The sequence below is a fragment of the Rhamphochromis sp. 'chilingali' genome (assembly GCF_963969265.1).
Source record: "Rhamphochromis sp. 'chilingali' genome assembly, chromosome: 13".
NCBI lineage: Eukaryota > Metazoa > Chordata > Actinopteri > Cichliformes > Cichlidae > Rhamphochromis > Rhamphochromis sp. 'chilingali'.
Window position 1 is genome coordinate 8,563,520 of NC_137940.1, and position 18,616 is coordinate 8,582,135.

Consider the following 18,616-nt stretch of genomic DNA (forward strand, 5'->3'; position numbering starts at 1 on the left):
AGTCATTGATTCTTGCTGAGCGGCAGGGATAATTCAAATATGAGCTCAGCTGACAAAGCAGTCGGGCCAGACTCAAGTGAATTACCTGAACATTTGGAAGGATTATCAACTAGTGCTTAACCCAAGATGCCACCAGTCTGTGAACAACTGTGCCATTCATTAAGCCCACACCATAAACCTTTCTAAGTATGGTTTCCTGCAACTAACATATTTCCATGGCTTTAGAAAACGGCACTCTGCTGAGGACATACATAGTACCATCATTTCAGGTTTTGAATTATGACAAGGGAGCTATTTCTTGTAATGTGAGGTATATCTTTAAAACCTCAGAAAATTAGAAGAAAGATTAAAAACAGCAAGAAGTGGAAAACGTGGCAGTATTTATATTTGGTAATTCAGACAGGATGAACACACGGTGAGGTGATAAATGAGAATAGTGGACATGGGATGTTCTGATGTGGCAAACAGATTACTATGTTTACCGTGTGGCTCAGTGCTGAACTTTTCATGAAATAGTGACTTAAAATTATGTGTACATAGACATAAATCTTCATTTTTTGTTAGTCAATGAGATTTTGAAACCAACATTTATGATATTTTACATTTCATTAAATTTTTTTCAACGTGGAAGATATGTTCAGGTTTTATGCTGTTTTAACAGGTCTATGAAGAAGCACTTCTGCTCACTAACATGACCAAACTTCTACACAAGAATTAAAATGTTACTTCTCATAACGATGAGACTGTGTTGGCATCAGAAAACCAGAAAAGCTACACTCTACATATAAACATCTATAAGATGTTTTTTAAAAAAAAGCTTTATAGCAGTTATAGATTGAAAATCTCAAATCTTAGCAAGAAGCACAAATAGATACTAATTATTACTTCACATTATTGTAGATTTGAGGATTTTAATCCTGGAACTTTCAAACTGGGAAAAAACTGTTTCTGCAGAAATTAGAAATGTCTACTTAAATGATTTTCTTTTAAGTAAAAACAAAGCAGGGTTTGGTTTTACAGATACCAGTGGAGAGTTTTGATGGAGGAAAAAACATAGTTTGCTAAATGTATACATGACAATTTTATCCTTTATCTGTATCTTTGTTCAGTTCATTTATATTACAAGAAATTAAATGATAAAAAAGAAGACAAATGACAAACTGAAAGGGTGTAGGTTGAAGCTATAGCTTATGCAACATTCAGTTCAATTCAATTTTATCTATATAGCTTTGGCGACAGTTGGAAGGAAAAACTCCCTTTTAACAGGAAGAAGCCTCCGGCAGAACCCGGCTCAGGGAGCGGCGGCCATCTGCTGCGACCGGTTGGTGTGAGACACGGAAGACAGAATAAAAGACATGCTGTGGAAGAAAGCCAGAGATTAATAACAAGTATGATTCAGTGCAGAGAGGTCTATTAACACATAGTGAGTGAGAAAACTGACTGAAGACGAAATACTCAATGCATCATGGGAATCCCCCAGCAGCCTAGACCTATTGCAGCATAACTGAGGGAGGATTCGGGGTCATCTACATTGATATAAAAAAAAAAAACACACAGAAAACATTAAATCAACTGTCTTCACACCCAACATTTACCACAGTCCTGAGTAGTTATGTCAGTATCTTGGTTAGGTCTTGTTTGCAGAGTAGCATTAGCTAGTTTTCCCATCCAGGAGGTGTAGCTTTCCATTGAACAGTGTTTCATAACCAGTGACAGGAGCTTCTTTTTAATATCCTAGTAAAGTATGTTGGATAAGTCAACCTGTAAGACTCTGCCAATGATGTGCTTTAAGTGCCAGCTATCCTATACAGCATCATCGTTAATCCTTCACACTTTAATAATATTAAGTGAAGCACACGGACAGATCTTAAACTCTTAACCAAAAAAGGGAGCAGCACATTTAAATCTTTGTCATGTTTAAAGTTGTCCTTCAACCATGTTCAGGGCAAATGCAAAATCTCTAACCCAGCACTTCTAAAGGACGTCCAAAAAAACAGGGCCCAGTGCTAGTGTGAAATGGAATAAGGGGTCTAATGAACAGCAGCACACTCCACTCGCTGTGATTTGTCACTGTCCGCCTCACTCCTCTGCAGCCTCAGTCAGAGTACAGTTTCATATCAGTTTCAAAGGAATCCAGAAGCAGTCGTCTTCATTTTTCTTATCTCCACTCAGGATCATCTGCACAGCAAAGCAATTTGCAGTGTTTGTATAGGAAAGCCACCTCACTGCATGATCCCCATCTGAACCTATCAAAGGTCAGATTGTTATTTAAATGACTTCAGTTAATTTAAATTGGTTGCTTTGTGTAACCTCCATCTGCTCCCTGGAAATACTGCATAATAACAGGCACAGCCAAGGTGGCAAGGTATTTGAAGTTTTAAATAAATCACACAGATTTTAGCTACAGACTACAGAAGTCAACTAAAATGCATTTGAATTGGTACTTCTCATAGCTTTGTGTTGGTTTCAGCATTTTCTCAAAACCAGTCAAATATCAGTGACCCCTCTAGTGCAAAAATTACGTGATAGTTCATTAAGCATATAAATGTCTGATTATCTTGCCATTTTTGCATTATACACACACATGCAATCCCTTTGTTGTCTTACAAATAACCGAAGCAATTAATGAATGAAATTTATGGCTTCTGTGCCAGTGCTGTGTTATTTTGGCATTCCTATTTGCGGTTTGTGAGATGAAAAGGCAGAGAACTGGCCAATTCCCCTCTGGACTCCCATAAAAATATTCTGGTTTTTCCATATTACCATTAACATAACTCGGCTATAAACAGGCCTGTGTCCTGAGGAATAAAGAGTTTTTAGTTTCCCTGCTTATTTCTTGATGGGGGTGGGGGTTAAAAACTTGCACTGTCTCACTGGAGCTCGGGGGTACTGATCAAAGACTTTTTAATGATGCAGCATTGACCCCTGTAGGTCAGCTGTGGTATTGCATGTAGAATGGCAGATATTCCCTGCAATATTTATTGTCTTTAAGTGGTCTTGCTTTATTTGGCTGAGAGGTATCGGCTGTGTAGATTTGTGGCAGATTTTAATTGTCACCTGAACATCTGTATGTTGCTGTTTTTACTAAGAATCAAAAACAGAATGCAAAAAGACTCTTATAGTGCTATCCTGGACATTTGTCTATAATTGTGTAAAAGCATCATTGTACATATACTAGCAATCTTGCATTATGGTAATTATAGTTTAAAGCAGTGCGGATCTCTAAATGAGAAAGGAATGAAGTGACATTGTCCTGTTTGTTTGTGGTGTGGTCAAATACAAACCAATACAAAAACATTAGGCCCAAAAAATGACAGTTGACATTTTCATTTTACAGTTAGGGACATGAGGTTGTGGACACTGGTTACATTTTTTGCCTCTGTATGCTACCATGGTGCATTTTAAATCAGGCAGTTAGGATTGGCGTGTAGACTTTCAGCTTTATTTCACGGTGTCAGACAAACGTACTCTATCAACTGTCTAGGTATTGCAGCCATTTTTTACACAGTCTCCCATTTTCAGTGCCCCATATGTAATTGGGCTATTGACCAATAAGCAGTTTCTTGGCCAGTTGAGGTCATACTCAATAAAAATTTAACAAATGAAAGATGTGGAGTGGATTCCAACTGCTGTTGAGTGAAAAATTCATTACGAGGTCCAAAGTTACACTAATATGCAAAAACTTTAAGAGTGATGGTGTACAGATGCTAAATTTAAAATCTACATATACAGTGGCTTGCAAAAGTATTCGGCCCCCTTGAACTTTTCCACATTTTGTCACATTACAGCCAGATCTGGAATTTGACTGGGCCATTCTAACACATGGATATGTTTTGTTTTAAACCGTTCCATTGTTGCCCTGGCTTTATGTTTAGGGTCGTTGTCCTGCTGGAAGGTGAACCTCTGCCCCAGTCTCAAGTCTTTTGCAGACTCCAAAAGGTTTTCTTCCAAGATTGCCCTGTATTTGGCTCCATCCATCTTCCCATCAACTCTGACCAGCTTCCCTGCTGAAGAGAAGCACCCCCAGAGCATGATGCTGCCACCACCATATTTGACAGTGGGGATGGTGTGTTCAGAGTGATGTGCAGTGTTAGTTTTCTGCCACACATAGCGTTTTGCATTTTGGCCAAAAAGTTCCATTTTGGTCTCATCTGACCAGAGCACCTTCTTCCACATGTTTGCTGTGTCCCCCACGTGGCTTGTGGCAAAGTACAAACAGGACTTCTTATGGTTTTCTGTTAACAATTGCTTTCTTCTTGCCACTCTTCCATAAAGGCCAACTTTGTGCAGTGCATGACTAATAGTTGTCCTATGGACAGATTCTCCCACCTGAGCTGTAGATCTCTGCAGCTCGTCCAGAGTCACCACGGGCCTCTTGGCTACATTTCTGATCAGCGCTCTCCTTGTTCGGCCTGTGAGTTTAGGTGGGCAGTCTTGTCTTGGTAGGTTTACAGTTGTGCCAAATGTTTGGAATCATGTATGATTTTCATTCCACTTCTCACGTGTACACCACTTTGTGTTGGTCTTTCATGTGGAATTCAAATAAAATTGATTCGTGTTTGTGGCTGTAATGTGACAAAATGTGGAAAAGTTCAAGGGGGCCGAATACTTTTGCAAGCCACTGTAAAAAGCTAAAATCCACTAGAGGTAACACTATATAAAAAGCTTATGTAAACCCCAATAATGTTTCATCTGTCTAACACTAATGATATGAAGAGGAAGTCCAAGTAGTAACCCAAAGTTACTATTCCTATAGCAGAATTCAAATACAGATGTAGAATTTAGAATAGGTTCATTATTTTTATTCATTTTTACATAACTCATATCGCTGTAAACATATACTTATCCGTGCCTAATGGCTGGGTCCCACTAGAGTAAAAATAGGATGGCAACCTCCTTGCAACTAGGAAAAAATCATGGTTGTTTGGTGATTGTATGACATTTTTTTCATTCTGCAACCAATTGCAAGTATTTGCGATGGCAATTTTCAAGTTATATATAAGTAAAGGGTAAATGGACTGGCTCTTATATAACCCTTTTCTACTCTACCGGACCACTCAAAGTACTCTATACAACTTGCCTCACTCATCTGTTCACACCCCTTCATACATATATATAGGTGCTTTCCATCTAGCATTCGCATTCACTCGTACTGTGATGGATACAAAAGAAAGCAAAAGCAAGGTTGCCAAGCACCTAAATCTAGTTAAATCATTTTCCCACAGCAACAACATTTAGAGTTGCCGTTTCACATAATTTAGGTTCTGGTTGGAGTCTGAACGTAAGCAATTAATATGAATTTTGATTGTGTCACAGGCACCAGCTACTGTTTTTCTAGTATTACCCAAGCTTCAACCACCCCCATGCATTTCCACCAGAAAGATTGGTGCCTTTCCCAAAAACCTGGCACCAGCTTGAAATTAGGTTGCAGCCTTTGACGTCAATGGCTACTGCATGACATTCACAGATTTCATCCTGAGATGCAGTCATTAGATTCTGTCTGCTATGGTTTTCTTCCCACAGAACTTATCCAAACTTCTGTTATTAGATTGGTCCTCAAGAAGCACTAAAGCAGATCTGCATCAGTCAAGTACCGACAAAGTGGTTCTATCTTAGCAGCTAAAGATCTAGTTGATAGAGGGCAAAAACAGAGCTAAAAGAGGCAGGCTGACCATATTTTCATTTCAAAAAAAGAGAACACTTGGCCCAGTCATGAAGAACTTTAATAATACTGTTTGCTTAAAGAAAATTTTAACATATTTGAATTATGCCTTCTATGTGCGGATAATGAATGGTAAAATAAAAAATGTCATATAGGCTTTTACAAGTCAACAACTGCAAAAAAGAGGACAGCTGGTCACTCTATCTTAGGTAAATTTCCTATAGTTATTTAGCACGATGAAAACCACACATGCAATATAAATATAAATTTTCTTAAACTCCAGCATATATCATTAACCCACGCTTTCCCCATCTGACTAAATCTGGTATGAAAATATTGAAAAAACCTCCTGCACACTTCATCGGTGAGGTACACTGCAGTTTACAGTCCTTCACCCCACAACGAGACATTTTGGTTTATTTGGCAAATGCTGGTGAAAATGACATCTCATTTCTCACTACCCGTTTATTTCCTCTTCCTGATATTTCTTCTTGACGAGCAAATAAGGGAGATGGAAAATGGGATGAAGTGAGCATGCGAGGAAACAGTAGGCCCTCACATTAGACTCAGCAACAAGGAGTTACTGGGAAAACTAGCAGAAAACCAGGACGACAATTTAAAGTTAAACAACTACAGACATGCAATAGATCGGCTGTCAGCATTAATGCTTGGCCGTTTCACACACTTGTTATTAGAAAAGAAGGCAGTGTTGTTTTGCTGGCTCTGGCTTCCCCGAGGCATACAATAACCTTTTTGTAGCTCGCTTTTTAAAAGCCTATTCAACTCCAGCCCCTGTTGCCTGCAACCGAAAGCAATGATTTGCTTGTTTAAAAAAAAAGTACTATTCTACTTCCCTCTTCAACCTGGTTTCTCTACATTTTAGCAAGGATGAGACACGACTGACCCTAAGGACTGCAATCAAGTGTCGGTGAATGAAAAGATGATGATTAACATTCCATTATCTGTCCTAATTTTTAATTTAACTCATGTTCAAACTCGATTGCGCTTTTTGCGTCAGTTCATCCAGGTCACATCCCGTTTCTGTACCCTTCAAGGGAGACACGACGCAGTGCGTGAATGGCTGCTTTGGATTACAGCAGCCCTTCATCTTCTCACTGATGCCTGCGTTTGATCTTTATGACCGGGCTTTGACTTTACAATATGTTGATAGATTTTATGAGAGTAGGCACTGTAGTTGCACTGAGCTTTTTTAAGAGTGAAGGAAACAGCCTTTGAACGTCTGAAGTAATCTTATTGAGGGGATTTCACTTTTCTGACATCTGCCTGCCTGAGCTAAATGTTTGGCTAACAACAGCGCCAAGTATAATTTCATTTCACTTTTATTTTATCTTTCTCCCAGACTTATTTTGCATGCAGCTATCTACAAGGCATCAGAAAAAAAAATTAAACACTCCATAAGCGCTCACCATTTTATGTCTAATTATGATCACAAAAGTGCAGATGCCAGATTTTTGCATTAATGAACTAGTAGAACTGGTGGTTAGATCCCTGCATGGCTTAACTTGCCCCGCGCATGTGGTGATTTCCCCAAGCAGAGCATTGGCCCTCAAATAGTTTATAAGGCTCTACTTTATGTTGGAAAACATTCAGGAGAGAACTGCTTACTAAACAGTATAGCTGGATTTCATTAAGATATGACGAAGAGCGACCTGTATTCATGTGTTGTGTCTTGTCTATTTCTTTCCTTTAATGTCACCATAGTACAAATGTTGAGCACAAAGACACAATTTGCTGTTTGACTGAGGGAGCTAAAGGAGATCCTGAAGATTTTTATTTTTTGGAATGCCAATATTTTTCCAAGTCTGATCAATTGTTTGATTCAGCTTTGTCTTGATTGTTTCTCTTTGGATTCAGTACATTCAGAAAAATCTACTTAATCCATGTAGACCTTACCACAGAGTTCATTAAATTGGAAAAAAAAATCTGGATAAGCCATATGGAATAATCATCACCTTTCAAATCAATTATGCCTAACCAGTTTTGTTATTTATGGTTTACTTTACTCAAGCATAATTAACATTTCACATATCATTGACTAAAAATTCCAATATTGGAAGAGGGATAGATTTATCTCATATAAGGTAATATATACTCATTGCCTTTAATATTCCAGTTGGCCCATTGTAAGCATTGGAAAAACCCTAGGTGGCGTACCCCAGATGTTGGATTCAAACCCAGGACTTTCTTGCTTTAAACTGGACGGATGGATCAATGGATGGATAGATGAAAAATGGTCAGATTTATTAAAACTAGGCACATGTATGTGTTGGTTTTGGATAAAAAAAGTATGTAATTAATTTCTGCTGCCCTTTTTTTCCCCCTTACGGCGCCACCACATCAGATTAATCTGCATATTAGAGCCCAATGCTCTTCCTGACACAACTGTCCCCATTTATGATGACTTGAGACTGACACTTGAGAAGACTAGCTCACTTGTTTTGGTTAAAATATTAATACATACTGCAGTTTAACCATGTCTGACAAATTCATGCAAATGGATCTTTCATTTGACCAAAGCAGCTGACAGCCACAAGGCAAAAACCTTAAGATAAATAACATAAGCAGATGAGTGTGCTGGCATAAAGAAAATTCGGAGAATATCTTCAAAAGAACCCAGTCATATCTTCTTTTTAATCTTAATATGATATGATGGCAGGATACAAAGTTAAGCAGCCAGCTTTAGAGAATGTTGAACAGGCCGCTACAGAAGTCACCTCAGCTTTCACTTTGCTACTGTATTTGCATGTGGTTCACTTTAACGTCAAAATTAGGCCTCGGATCAGTGACGGCGCATAAGAAACCCATCAGTCAGTATAAGGGAATTAGCTCAAACATAACAACAACTTGATATTTCTATCAAAAGCATCCTGCAAGCTCCTGGCTTAGCTGGTGTAATCAGGTTAGCTAAACATCTCCCGTGAGGAAGTAATCTACTTTGATGCTGCCCGTCTGCTACCGAAACATTAAATTTCTGTCAGGCTATACAGTCTGAGCAGCAACCGCCAGTCCAGCCCACTCTGTAATTCAATTACATATGTTGACTCATGTCCTACTTAGCGTCCAGGCAGTCAACGGCCTGATTACGGAAGCCACAAATTGTCAAATACCAAACCTGAATAAACATTTATGTCTCTCAAAACCAGGAGGGTTGTAATTATGCTCTGTAACGTTATTTCAGAGGACATATGAAGTGTGGTGCAAGAGTTCAGCAACAAACTTCATTTCTCAGATCATCTGCATGGAAATTTGAACAGCTGCTGCAGTTCCAATTCTCAGTGAACTCATTGGACCCTGAACTCTTCCCAGAAGCTATAAACATTTAGGAAATAGAACAACATCAATCCCTGCAAACACAGTGTTTGTTTGTAGGATTGGTTACAAAAATTATTTTGTATTTTTTTTAAAGTATCTGGAATAAGCTGGATTTTTTTTTCAATTTCAACTGAGATTTTCTACCATCTATGTCATGCAGTTACTGAATGTACAGTGTGAACACCGATAGATATCCGAAGTGACCATAAAACTTTTATATACAGCACAGCACATGTGATGTATGCAAGTTAGCCACAATATTAGAACCGCTAACTGAAGTATAGGAAATCATTTAATTACAGTTTATCAGCGCAATCCCACCAAAGCTGGAGCGACCAAATCCCAACAAACTAAATATAGAGCAGAGTATCTTTTTGTGGAAGAATATGGGAAATTCCTTATGATGACAGGTAAACACACACAAACTATTTAGACAGATCAATCATGCTTTATTCCATCAGAATATTTTTTTTTCTTAATTGTTCCCTAAATAACTGCAATTAGTATTAGTGGAGGTTAGACTTTTTTTGATTGTCTTAAGCAATAGTCTTTGTACACGTGTGTGCTCCCTTTTTCTATAACAGTAATTGTTAAACTGCTAACTGTTACTACTAATGTTAAAGGATTCACTCGGCTTCAACATCACTCTGGGTTCTTGGCTAGCTGTCGGTGCAGATGCTTACAAAGAATTGAAGTTGCGTTAGCAGCATAATGCAATTGTTTCTATCCAGGATGCAGTTTGCACTTCACAATCGGGCTCTCATCTTTTTGTGCAATAAAAATAAAGTAACACTAGCGTCTATGTCCCCGCTGTAGACTGTTACACTATTTCCTCCTCTGGCACAGGGACTGGACAAGCTGATTGCAGAGCAAAGGCAAGCAGACTAACTATTCCAAGAGAACTTAATCAGTTCCCGATTCCCATCCGTAGGCCCCACCCCACAACCCACGGCAAAGTCCCCACTTACACAGGTGCTGTTTCCATGCTTGTGAGCCATTTTGGTAGCAACTAGTGTACCTGTTCACAGTAATGGTTGCTTTTAATGTTGAGATTGCTCAGTGTATATACATTGGTGGCAATCTTCTTCTCTTAAACTATGCATACGGGCCACATAAATTGACTGATTTTTATATAGTGCTTTTCTACTTTAACTGAGCACTCAAAAGGCTTTAAATTACATGTCTCATTCATCCAGTCATACAAACACTAAGTGCTTTCTAACATCGGAGAACAACTAGGGGTTCAGGATCTTCCCCAGGGATGCTTTACAATGCAGACTGGAGCAGCCAGGAATCAAACCACCAGCCTTCCAATTAATAGATGATCTGCTCTGACTCCTGAGCTACAGCCAGTCCCAGTACAGGGAGACATACATGCGAGTTTGGTCTGAAGGGAAATAGACCATAAAAATAAGAAATAAAAATAAGAAATGCAATTTCAATATTTTGCCTCACTGTTTCTCCATTCAGTCTGTCAACTCTGCTCCCTCTAACCAGGAAAACACAAGGGTTTGTCTCCTTGGTGTAACCATGTTACTTTTGTGTGCTGACATTAATGGTTTGGAAAACCACTCTCATGACACAATTCATTCTTAAAAACTTCAAAAATTGTGCTCTCCTTCTCTGCAGTTTTCACACTTTGAAAAGCAAACCACTGAGCCAGACAGGATGGCTCACTGGCGCCTTTGGCGAGCTGGTTCTGACCCGTGGGCCGTATGTTTGACACCCACCAGACTGATGGAGCAATTATGGCGTGACTGAATGTAATGTAACATAAACTTACACAGCAAAAACTCTATTTGTGCAGTTTTTATACAAACAGCAACAGCCTGCCTCCTGAATGACCACATTTCCAGTCATGTATCTGCCAGTAATTACAAAATAAGTATTAATGTTCTGGTTCATGAATGTAAAATAATATGCTGTTCATGTTGTCATTAATTTACTTATTTGTAACCCTTAATTTATCCAAATGCTGTTTAACCATTCTATAATTATTACCAGTCTATAATATCTGAATTATATTTCTCTAAACAGAGTCATTGAAGATGGAAAATGTTGCTTTAATATTCTTATTTTTGGAGCATTTTTGATGTATTGGTTTCCACAGTGAATTAATTCAAGTGTTGCAACCCTCTTTCTGAAATATTAAAATCAATTTGTGTACTTATTTTATATATTTTTCAGGAGTGGCTTTGTCCCGTATTCACTATAGTGTTACAGTTTGTTCGGAAGTACCATAATCTGGCCACTAGATGGAGCGACTCACCTATGACTTGGATGCTCGCTGTACCTTACATTATATGCAAATATCTTACTTGATCGTATGATTCAGTGAAGAAAAAAACTTACTAATAAAGCTCTAATAAACTCTTAATTATAACATCTTTCGAAAGAACGTGGCCTTAATATATATAATATAAATAAGAATTATTTTTTGTATGTTAATAGTTCTTCTGCAGTTCAAACGCAATATGTTATTTAATAATGATTCATCTGAATTGTCATTTTAATTCAAGCAGCTACTTCCAAAGCAGCTTGTGAAATTTCGACATTTCTTTAAGTTCGTGCAGACTTTATTGTGTTTTGTTCACCATCTTTATATTTGAAATCGTTTATACATTCTGAAAATGTGGTCTGGCATGTCAAAGAGGACTTTACAGCGCCCTGAATGGTTTTAAAATGATTATTTTGAAGAATTTCACCTCGTTTTATGCAAAGAATTTGTTAAACTATGCCTTTACTGTATACATTTATATTCTATATAAATAGTTTCTGTGGTGATCACTGTCTCCTTTTTTCTGCAGAAAAGATAATATGTCTCATATTATTTGACAATTAAGATCTCTTGGGGCATCCTTACCTGTCGTGTTTGACTGACGTCCTCTTCCACAAGCGGGGATAGCGAGCTGTACTCCACAATAGAGGAGGAAACGCTGTGGGCGGGCAGGCAGGAGCACCGCTATCCAATGGGACTGGGGATGGGAGGGAGTTTGGCGAACTCCGGCTTTGTTCTAACTTACTGGGACTCCAGCACAATATGACTGAAGCGTCTGCACCGTTATTCTACGGGACGGTGCGTAGGCTCGCTCGCCTGCATACACTTAACACCGCTGACTTGCGCTCCAACTTTGGATAAACTTTTTTTTACGCATCTCCAAGGAGTCGGGAACTTTTATTTTCTTTTGTCTTTCATCGGATTGTCTGATTTCTTCTTGAAAATGCTATTTAAAGAGTTGAAATGAGACTTTCCTGAGCTGCAGGAATCATTCTCTCCGTTTAGAGGATCTTTTTGCAATTAAACGGCGCGGTGCGCAGGATAAAATAACACTTCTGGAGCACTTTGGTACACTGACTAAGCGTGGAAAGAGTTTCTCGTTGAGTTTTGTCTGCACATTTTCTGGAATACAATGATTTAGTGACTCGTCCAAACTCAGTAAAGTTGATGCATCATAGGCATGAACTCTGTCTGAGAAAGGTGGACTGGCTAACTGACCATGGCGCTCACAGGTATGGGCTCAGGCCGGCTTCATTTGATTCTACTGATGTTATGGACTCTGTCGCGGTACTCAGCATCCAGCCAAGTCCGTCAAGAGTTTCAAGTCCTAGAGGAACAGCCCATTGGCACCTATGTGGGCACGATAGGGACCAAGCCCAGCTTCACGTACCGCTTCAGCGAAAATCACAAACTTTTTGCAATTAACGCCACCACGGGAGTCATTTCCACTTCATCTGTGATTGACAGAGAGGTTTTGCAAAGTGATGTCATCAACGTTGTGGTGCTGTCCAGCCATCCCACCTACCCTACTGAGGTCAGGATAGTAGTTTTGGATATTAACGATAACTCCCCGGTGTTTCCAGACGCGTCAATTGTCGTGTCTTTTAAGGAGGACGCCAGCAGCGGCAGGCAAGTGATCCTGGACACTGCTACAGATTCCGACATAGGAAGTAACGGAGTCGATCACACCACGTACAGAATAGTGAAAGGCAACGAGCAGAGGAAATTCCGCTTGGATATTACAGTCAATCCTAGTGGAGAGGGGGCATTCTTGCACCTTGTTTCAACCGGAGGCTTGGACAGGGAAGTTACTCCCTTCTACCAGCTCCTGATTGAAGTCGAGGACAAAGGAGAGCCGAAAAAGTTTGGCTACATGCAAGTAAACGTCACTATTCAAGACATAAATGACAACCCCCCGATTTTTGAGCAGGACCAGTATCAAACCAGTGTTTTTGAGGATGCAGCTGTAGGTTCAAGCATCCTGCAGATTACAGCATCAGATCAGGATGAGGGAGCAAATGCCGAGATCAGGTACTTTTTAGATGATGGGACACCTTTCCAAATTGACCCCAAAGCAGGTACTATTATAATAAAAGAAGGTTTGGATTATGAGAGTAAAAAAGAATATTCTCTGACTATTCATGCTGTAGATAATGGGGTGCCCTCTCTGTCAGGCAGAACAGAAGCCACTATCAAACTTTTAGATGTGAATGATAATGACCCTGTCGTGAAATTCCGTTATTTTCCCACTACTTCTAAATTTGCCTCTGTAGATGAAAACGCACAGATTGGCACAGTTGTGGCTTTGCTTACCGTTTCAGATGCAGACTCCTCTACAGCTAATGGTAACATATCTGTTTCAATCTTAGGAGGCAACGAGCAGAGGCACTTTGAAGTGCACAAATCTCCTGTGCCCAATTTAAGTCTGATCAAAGTGGCCAGTGTGTTAGACAGAGAGAGAATTTCCTCATACAACTTGACTGTGTCTGTGTCAGACAACGGTAAACCGATGGCTAGGTCTTCTTTTGCTAGTCTGGTTATTTTTGTGAATGATATCAATGATCACCCACCCATATTTCAGGAGACGGTGTACAGAGTAGATATCAGTGAAGATATACCAAAAGGCAGCTACATTAAAGGGGTTTCTGCAACAGATGGTGACTCTGGGCAGAATGCCAACCTGCGCTACTCCCTTGTGTCTGGAAATGCTTTGGGCTGGTTCTCCATCAGTGAAAACAGTGGTCTGGTAACCAGTGCTGCTTTGCTGGATAGAGAAATAGCATCTGAAATTGTGCTCAATATTAGTGCCAAAGACCAGGGGCTGCAGCCCAAAATGTCTTACACTAAACTGATAGTCAACATCACAGATGTGAATGACCAAGTGCCTACATTTACACAGAGCACCTATCATGTTTCACTGGTGGAGCACGCTCCGGCCGGCACAGAACTGGTGGTGCTGTCTGCCTCAGATGACGACCTTGGGGCCAATGGAACTATCCGGTTTTCATTTGATGCAGAGACGCCAGCCAGCGTCCAGGAGCTGTTTCGCCTGGATGTCGTGTCAGGGCGATTAAGCACAGGCGTGGAGCTTGACAGGGAGGATCAGGCCTCCTACTTACTCCACATCCAGGCAGCAGATGCAGGCAGCCCCCCTTTGCACTCTGTAGGAAAAGTCAATATCACCCTTTGGGATATCAATGACAATAGGCCAGTTTTCTATCCTGTACAGTATTTTGCAAATGTGAAAGAGAACGAGCCCTCTGGTTCTTATGTAACCACGGTTTCAGCCACAGACCCCGATTTGGGTAGGAACGGCACAGTCAAATATATAATTACAGCTGGAGACTCTTCCAAATTCCGCATTAATAGCAATACAGGCAAAATTACCACACTGGTGCCCCTGGATAGAGAGGAGAAAACTGCTTTCCAGTTGCAGGTGACAGCAGCAGATGGTAGTGGCCTGCGCTCACACACACCGGCCATTGTGACTGTAACTGTAATAGACACACAGGATAATCCACCAGTGTTCAGCCAGAAAGTGTACAGCTTTGTCATGTTTGAAAATGTAGGTGTTGGGACAGTTATAGGGACAGTGTCAGCAACCACAGTTGATTTAAATACAAACATTTCATATCTGATCACCTCAGGAGACCAGAGAGGGCTTTTTGCTGTCAACAGTGCAGGTCAGATCACAGCATCAAGCCAGATAGACAGAGAGGAGCAGGGCTTTTATCAACTCAAAGTTGTAGCCAGAGCTGGGGAGATCACAGGAGAGGCCTTTGTTAACATAACTGTAAAGGACTTAAATGATAATGCTCCTCATTTTATTCACGCTGTGGAGCATGTGAGCGCAGTGGAAAACTGGAGCACAGGTCATGTAATATTCCAGGCCAAAGCTTCAGATCCTGATGAAGGTGCAAATGGCATGGTGGTCTACAGCCTCAAACAAAACCCCAAAGGACTGTTTCATATTCATGAGAAGCATGGCCTCATCACGCTGACCGGGCCGCTGGAGATCACGACAAGTTCCTATGAGATTGAAGTCATTGCATCAGACACGGGAGTCCCTCAGCACACCTCCAGCCTCATCCTCATCGTCAGCGTATACGACGTCAACGACAACTCACCTGTATTTGACCAGCTCTCATACGAGGTCATCATCCTGGAATCTGAGCCTGTCAACAGCCGTTTTTTTAAAGTGGAGGCCACTGACAAAGACTCCGGTCTCAATGGGGAGATTATGTATGACATCGCTGGTGGGAACACAGGTGATGTGTTTGGCATTTTTCCAGACGGGCAGTTGTACATCAAAGCGGAGCTGGACAGAGAAATCCAGGACAGATATAACTTGGTGGTTACAGCCAAAGACAGGGCTGTGGAGCCGCTGAGTGCCACTGTAAATGTAACAGTGATTCTAGATGACGTAAATGATAATCGTCCTCTCTTTAACAGCACCAATTATGTGTTTCATTTTGAGGAAGAACAGAAGAGAGGGTCGCTTGTTGGGCAGGTTTTTGCTGAGGATAAGGACTTTGGCCCAAACAGTGAGGTCAGATACACATTTGAGACTCCACAGCCCAACTTTGAGCTGAATGCCATCACAGGGGAGTTGACGAGCACTTTGCAGTTGGACCGGGAGTCACTCATGAGACAAAGAGGCGCCGCTGTGTTCAGTTTTGTGGTTGTCTCGTCAGACCAGGGTCTCCCCAAACCCCTTAGAGACCAGGCCAAAGTGCAAGTTTACATACAAGACATCAACGACAACCCGCCCAAGTTCACCAAAGACATATTCCAGGCCTCCATCTCTGAATCAGCTCAAAACATGACACAGCTGCTACGGGTCTCTGCCTCAGATGTGGATGAGAACAAAAATGGACTGGTCCGCTATCACATCGCTGAAGGCAACGAGGAAGGCCAGTTCACAATCGATAGTAGCTCTGGACAGGTGACTTTGGTTGGAAAACTTGACTATGAATCCACATCTTCATATTCACTAAAAATCATAGCTGTTGATGCTGGGGCTGTGCCCTTATCCTCCTCTTGTATGCTTAGCATTAGCATCTTGGATGAAAATGATAACTCTCCCATCTTCCCTAAATCCTCACTGTCGGTTGACGTCCTGGAGAACATGAGGCTAGGGGAACTGGTGGCCTCTGTGACCGGCACCGATGCAGATTCGGGTCAGAATGCAGACATAACGTACAGCATCACAGCCACAAACAACCATGGCACTTTCAGCATCAGCCCTAACACTGGCAGCATTTTTTTGGTTAAAAAGCTGGATTTTGAAACGCAGTCATTTTACAAACTCAACATCACTGCAAAGGACAATGGCAGAACTCCCCGCTCCTCATCCATTCCTGTGGTTATTCGTGTCAGGGACTTTAATGACAACCCTCCCATATTTACCGCTGGAGACATTTTCAAATCCATCCCTGAAAATCTTCCTATCTCTGCCTCAGTTATGACCATTACAGCTCAGGACACAGATGCAGACATAAACGGCCAGCTGCAGTACTCGATTATTCAGCAGATTCCACGGGGAAACCACTTCAGCATTGACCCAAGCACTGGGCTTATATACACCAGCAAGGAAATTGACAGAGAGTTCTCAAATCTCTTTGAGTTGACAATCAAAGCCACTGACCAAGCAGTTCCAGTTGAATTTCGTCGCTATGCCCTGAAAAATGTAACAATATGGGTCACGGACATTAATGATAATGTTCCCACTTTTGTGTCCCAGAATGCACTTGTGGCTGAGCCTAACATAGTCATCGGCTCCATCTTGACCACAGTGGTGGCCTTTGACCCGGACGATGGTGCGAATGGGGAGGTGGAGTATGAGCTTGTGGAAGGTGACTCGGACACTTTCATCATGGACAGGTACAGTGGGGATATTCGCCTGGCATCCCAGCTGGTTCCATCCCGACTCATGTACACCCTCACAGTGTCAGCCACGGACCACGGCACTGACCGCAAGACCTCCAGAACTGAGCTGACCATCATCCTTCAAGGAGTGGATGGACCTGTTTTCTCCCAGCCCAAATACATCACCATCCTCAAAGAGGGCCAGCCACCGGGCACCAACGTCATCTCCCTGGATGCCTCGAGTCCTAGAGGCTCTGCAACCAAAGTGGAGTATTTCATTGTGGCGGTGCGCAGCGGCGGAAAAGCTGTGGGTCGCCTTTTCACCATCGGCCGACACACAGGAGTGATACAGACAGCTGCAGAGCTGGATCGAGAACAGGGGTCTGACCTCTACCTGGTGGATGTGTACGCCATTGAGGCAGACGCCAGCCAGCCGAGAACACAGCGTGCTGAGGTAAGGACACTGCTGACTTTTCTATTCTCTGCAGGTACTGGAAAGCCACCTTATATTTTGCACTATTGGTCTACTTGATCTGTTTGGCAGGAAAAGGGCATGAACTCACCCACTGGCACTTGTTAGAGACATTTGGATTAAATAAATGTAATAAGCAAAGTTGGAGGGTGGGTGACTGTCCAAGTCACACATAAAACAGAGCCACCAATTGCATTTGGGTGTGCATTCATTTTCTTTTTTTTTACACACACACTTTGCATTATATTAAATCATAATTTTGTTGGACACGACTAAGAAAACCTTGTTCTTTGGCGTGATAACTTTATTGTTCTCGTTTCCAAAGCATTCTAGCCATAACAATTCATCTTGAGTGTGGCTCCTCTAATATTTGAGTCTCGGAAAGGAAATGAGCATTGCATGTCTTCTGCGGAAGCTCCTCTAGCGCTTTCCTGAACTGAAATATTCTTATCAGCAGGTTATGAACTGCACAAATCAAAGAAAGACCACTTTTTAATTTCCCTACAGTTGACATAATTCATTCAAGGCTGCTCAATTTCAAGACCCACAATGGTTTCTTTTGTGTGTGAAGCAGAAATGAAAAGGAGAGCCATTCATACGGTGTTCCAGTACAGGTATGCATCATCAGCGCTGGTATTACTTTGAGCCTTAGGGCCTAAGGCTGTTTTGGCACTGGGGTGGTCTTTGGGTGCCTTTATACCACCAGGAACTGCTCCATAGGCAATAAGTGACCATTAAAATTAGTTGACCTCTTAAGACTTTGTAAAAGGATCAGGACAGAGAGAATGAAATTTAAGCTGTCCATTGAGTTTCTTCGCATTATGCGATGCACTGTTTTTAGGTTTTCTCTGAAGGAGATGGAGTTAATTCTCTCAAGTGTCATGTGGAAACCCTAAGGCCAGTTTGGGTGACTAATACCTAGCTGCTAGTCAAATTAAAAGCAAATGTGATTCTATATATGTTTTTGAAATTTTAGCCAGGGCTTAAAATACCATGTTGTTAC

General features: G+C 41.2%; 1 protein-coding gene across 1 annotated transcript in view; it reads left to right on the forward strand.

The window, feature by feature from the left end:
- The first annotated feature begins 12,024 nt into the window (after window positions 1–12,024).
- Window positions 12,025–18,616, forward strand: part of fat4 (FAT atypical cadherin 4) — a 106,446-nt gene continuing 99,854 nt past the window's right edge. The window contains exon 1 of the mRNA XM_080901876.1: window positions 12,025–17,595. Coding sequence (XP_080758002.1) covers window positions 12,493–17,595 — 5,103 coding nt within the window. The 5' untranslated portion in view covers window positions 12,025–12,492. The remainder of the gene's footprint in view (window positions 17,596–18,616) is intronic.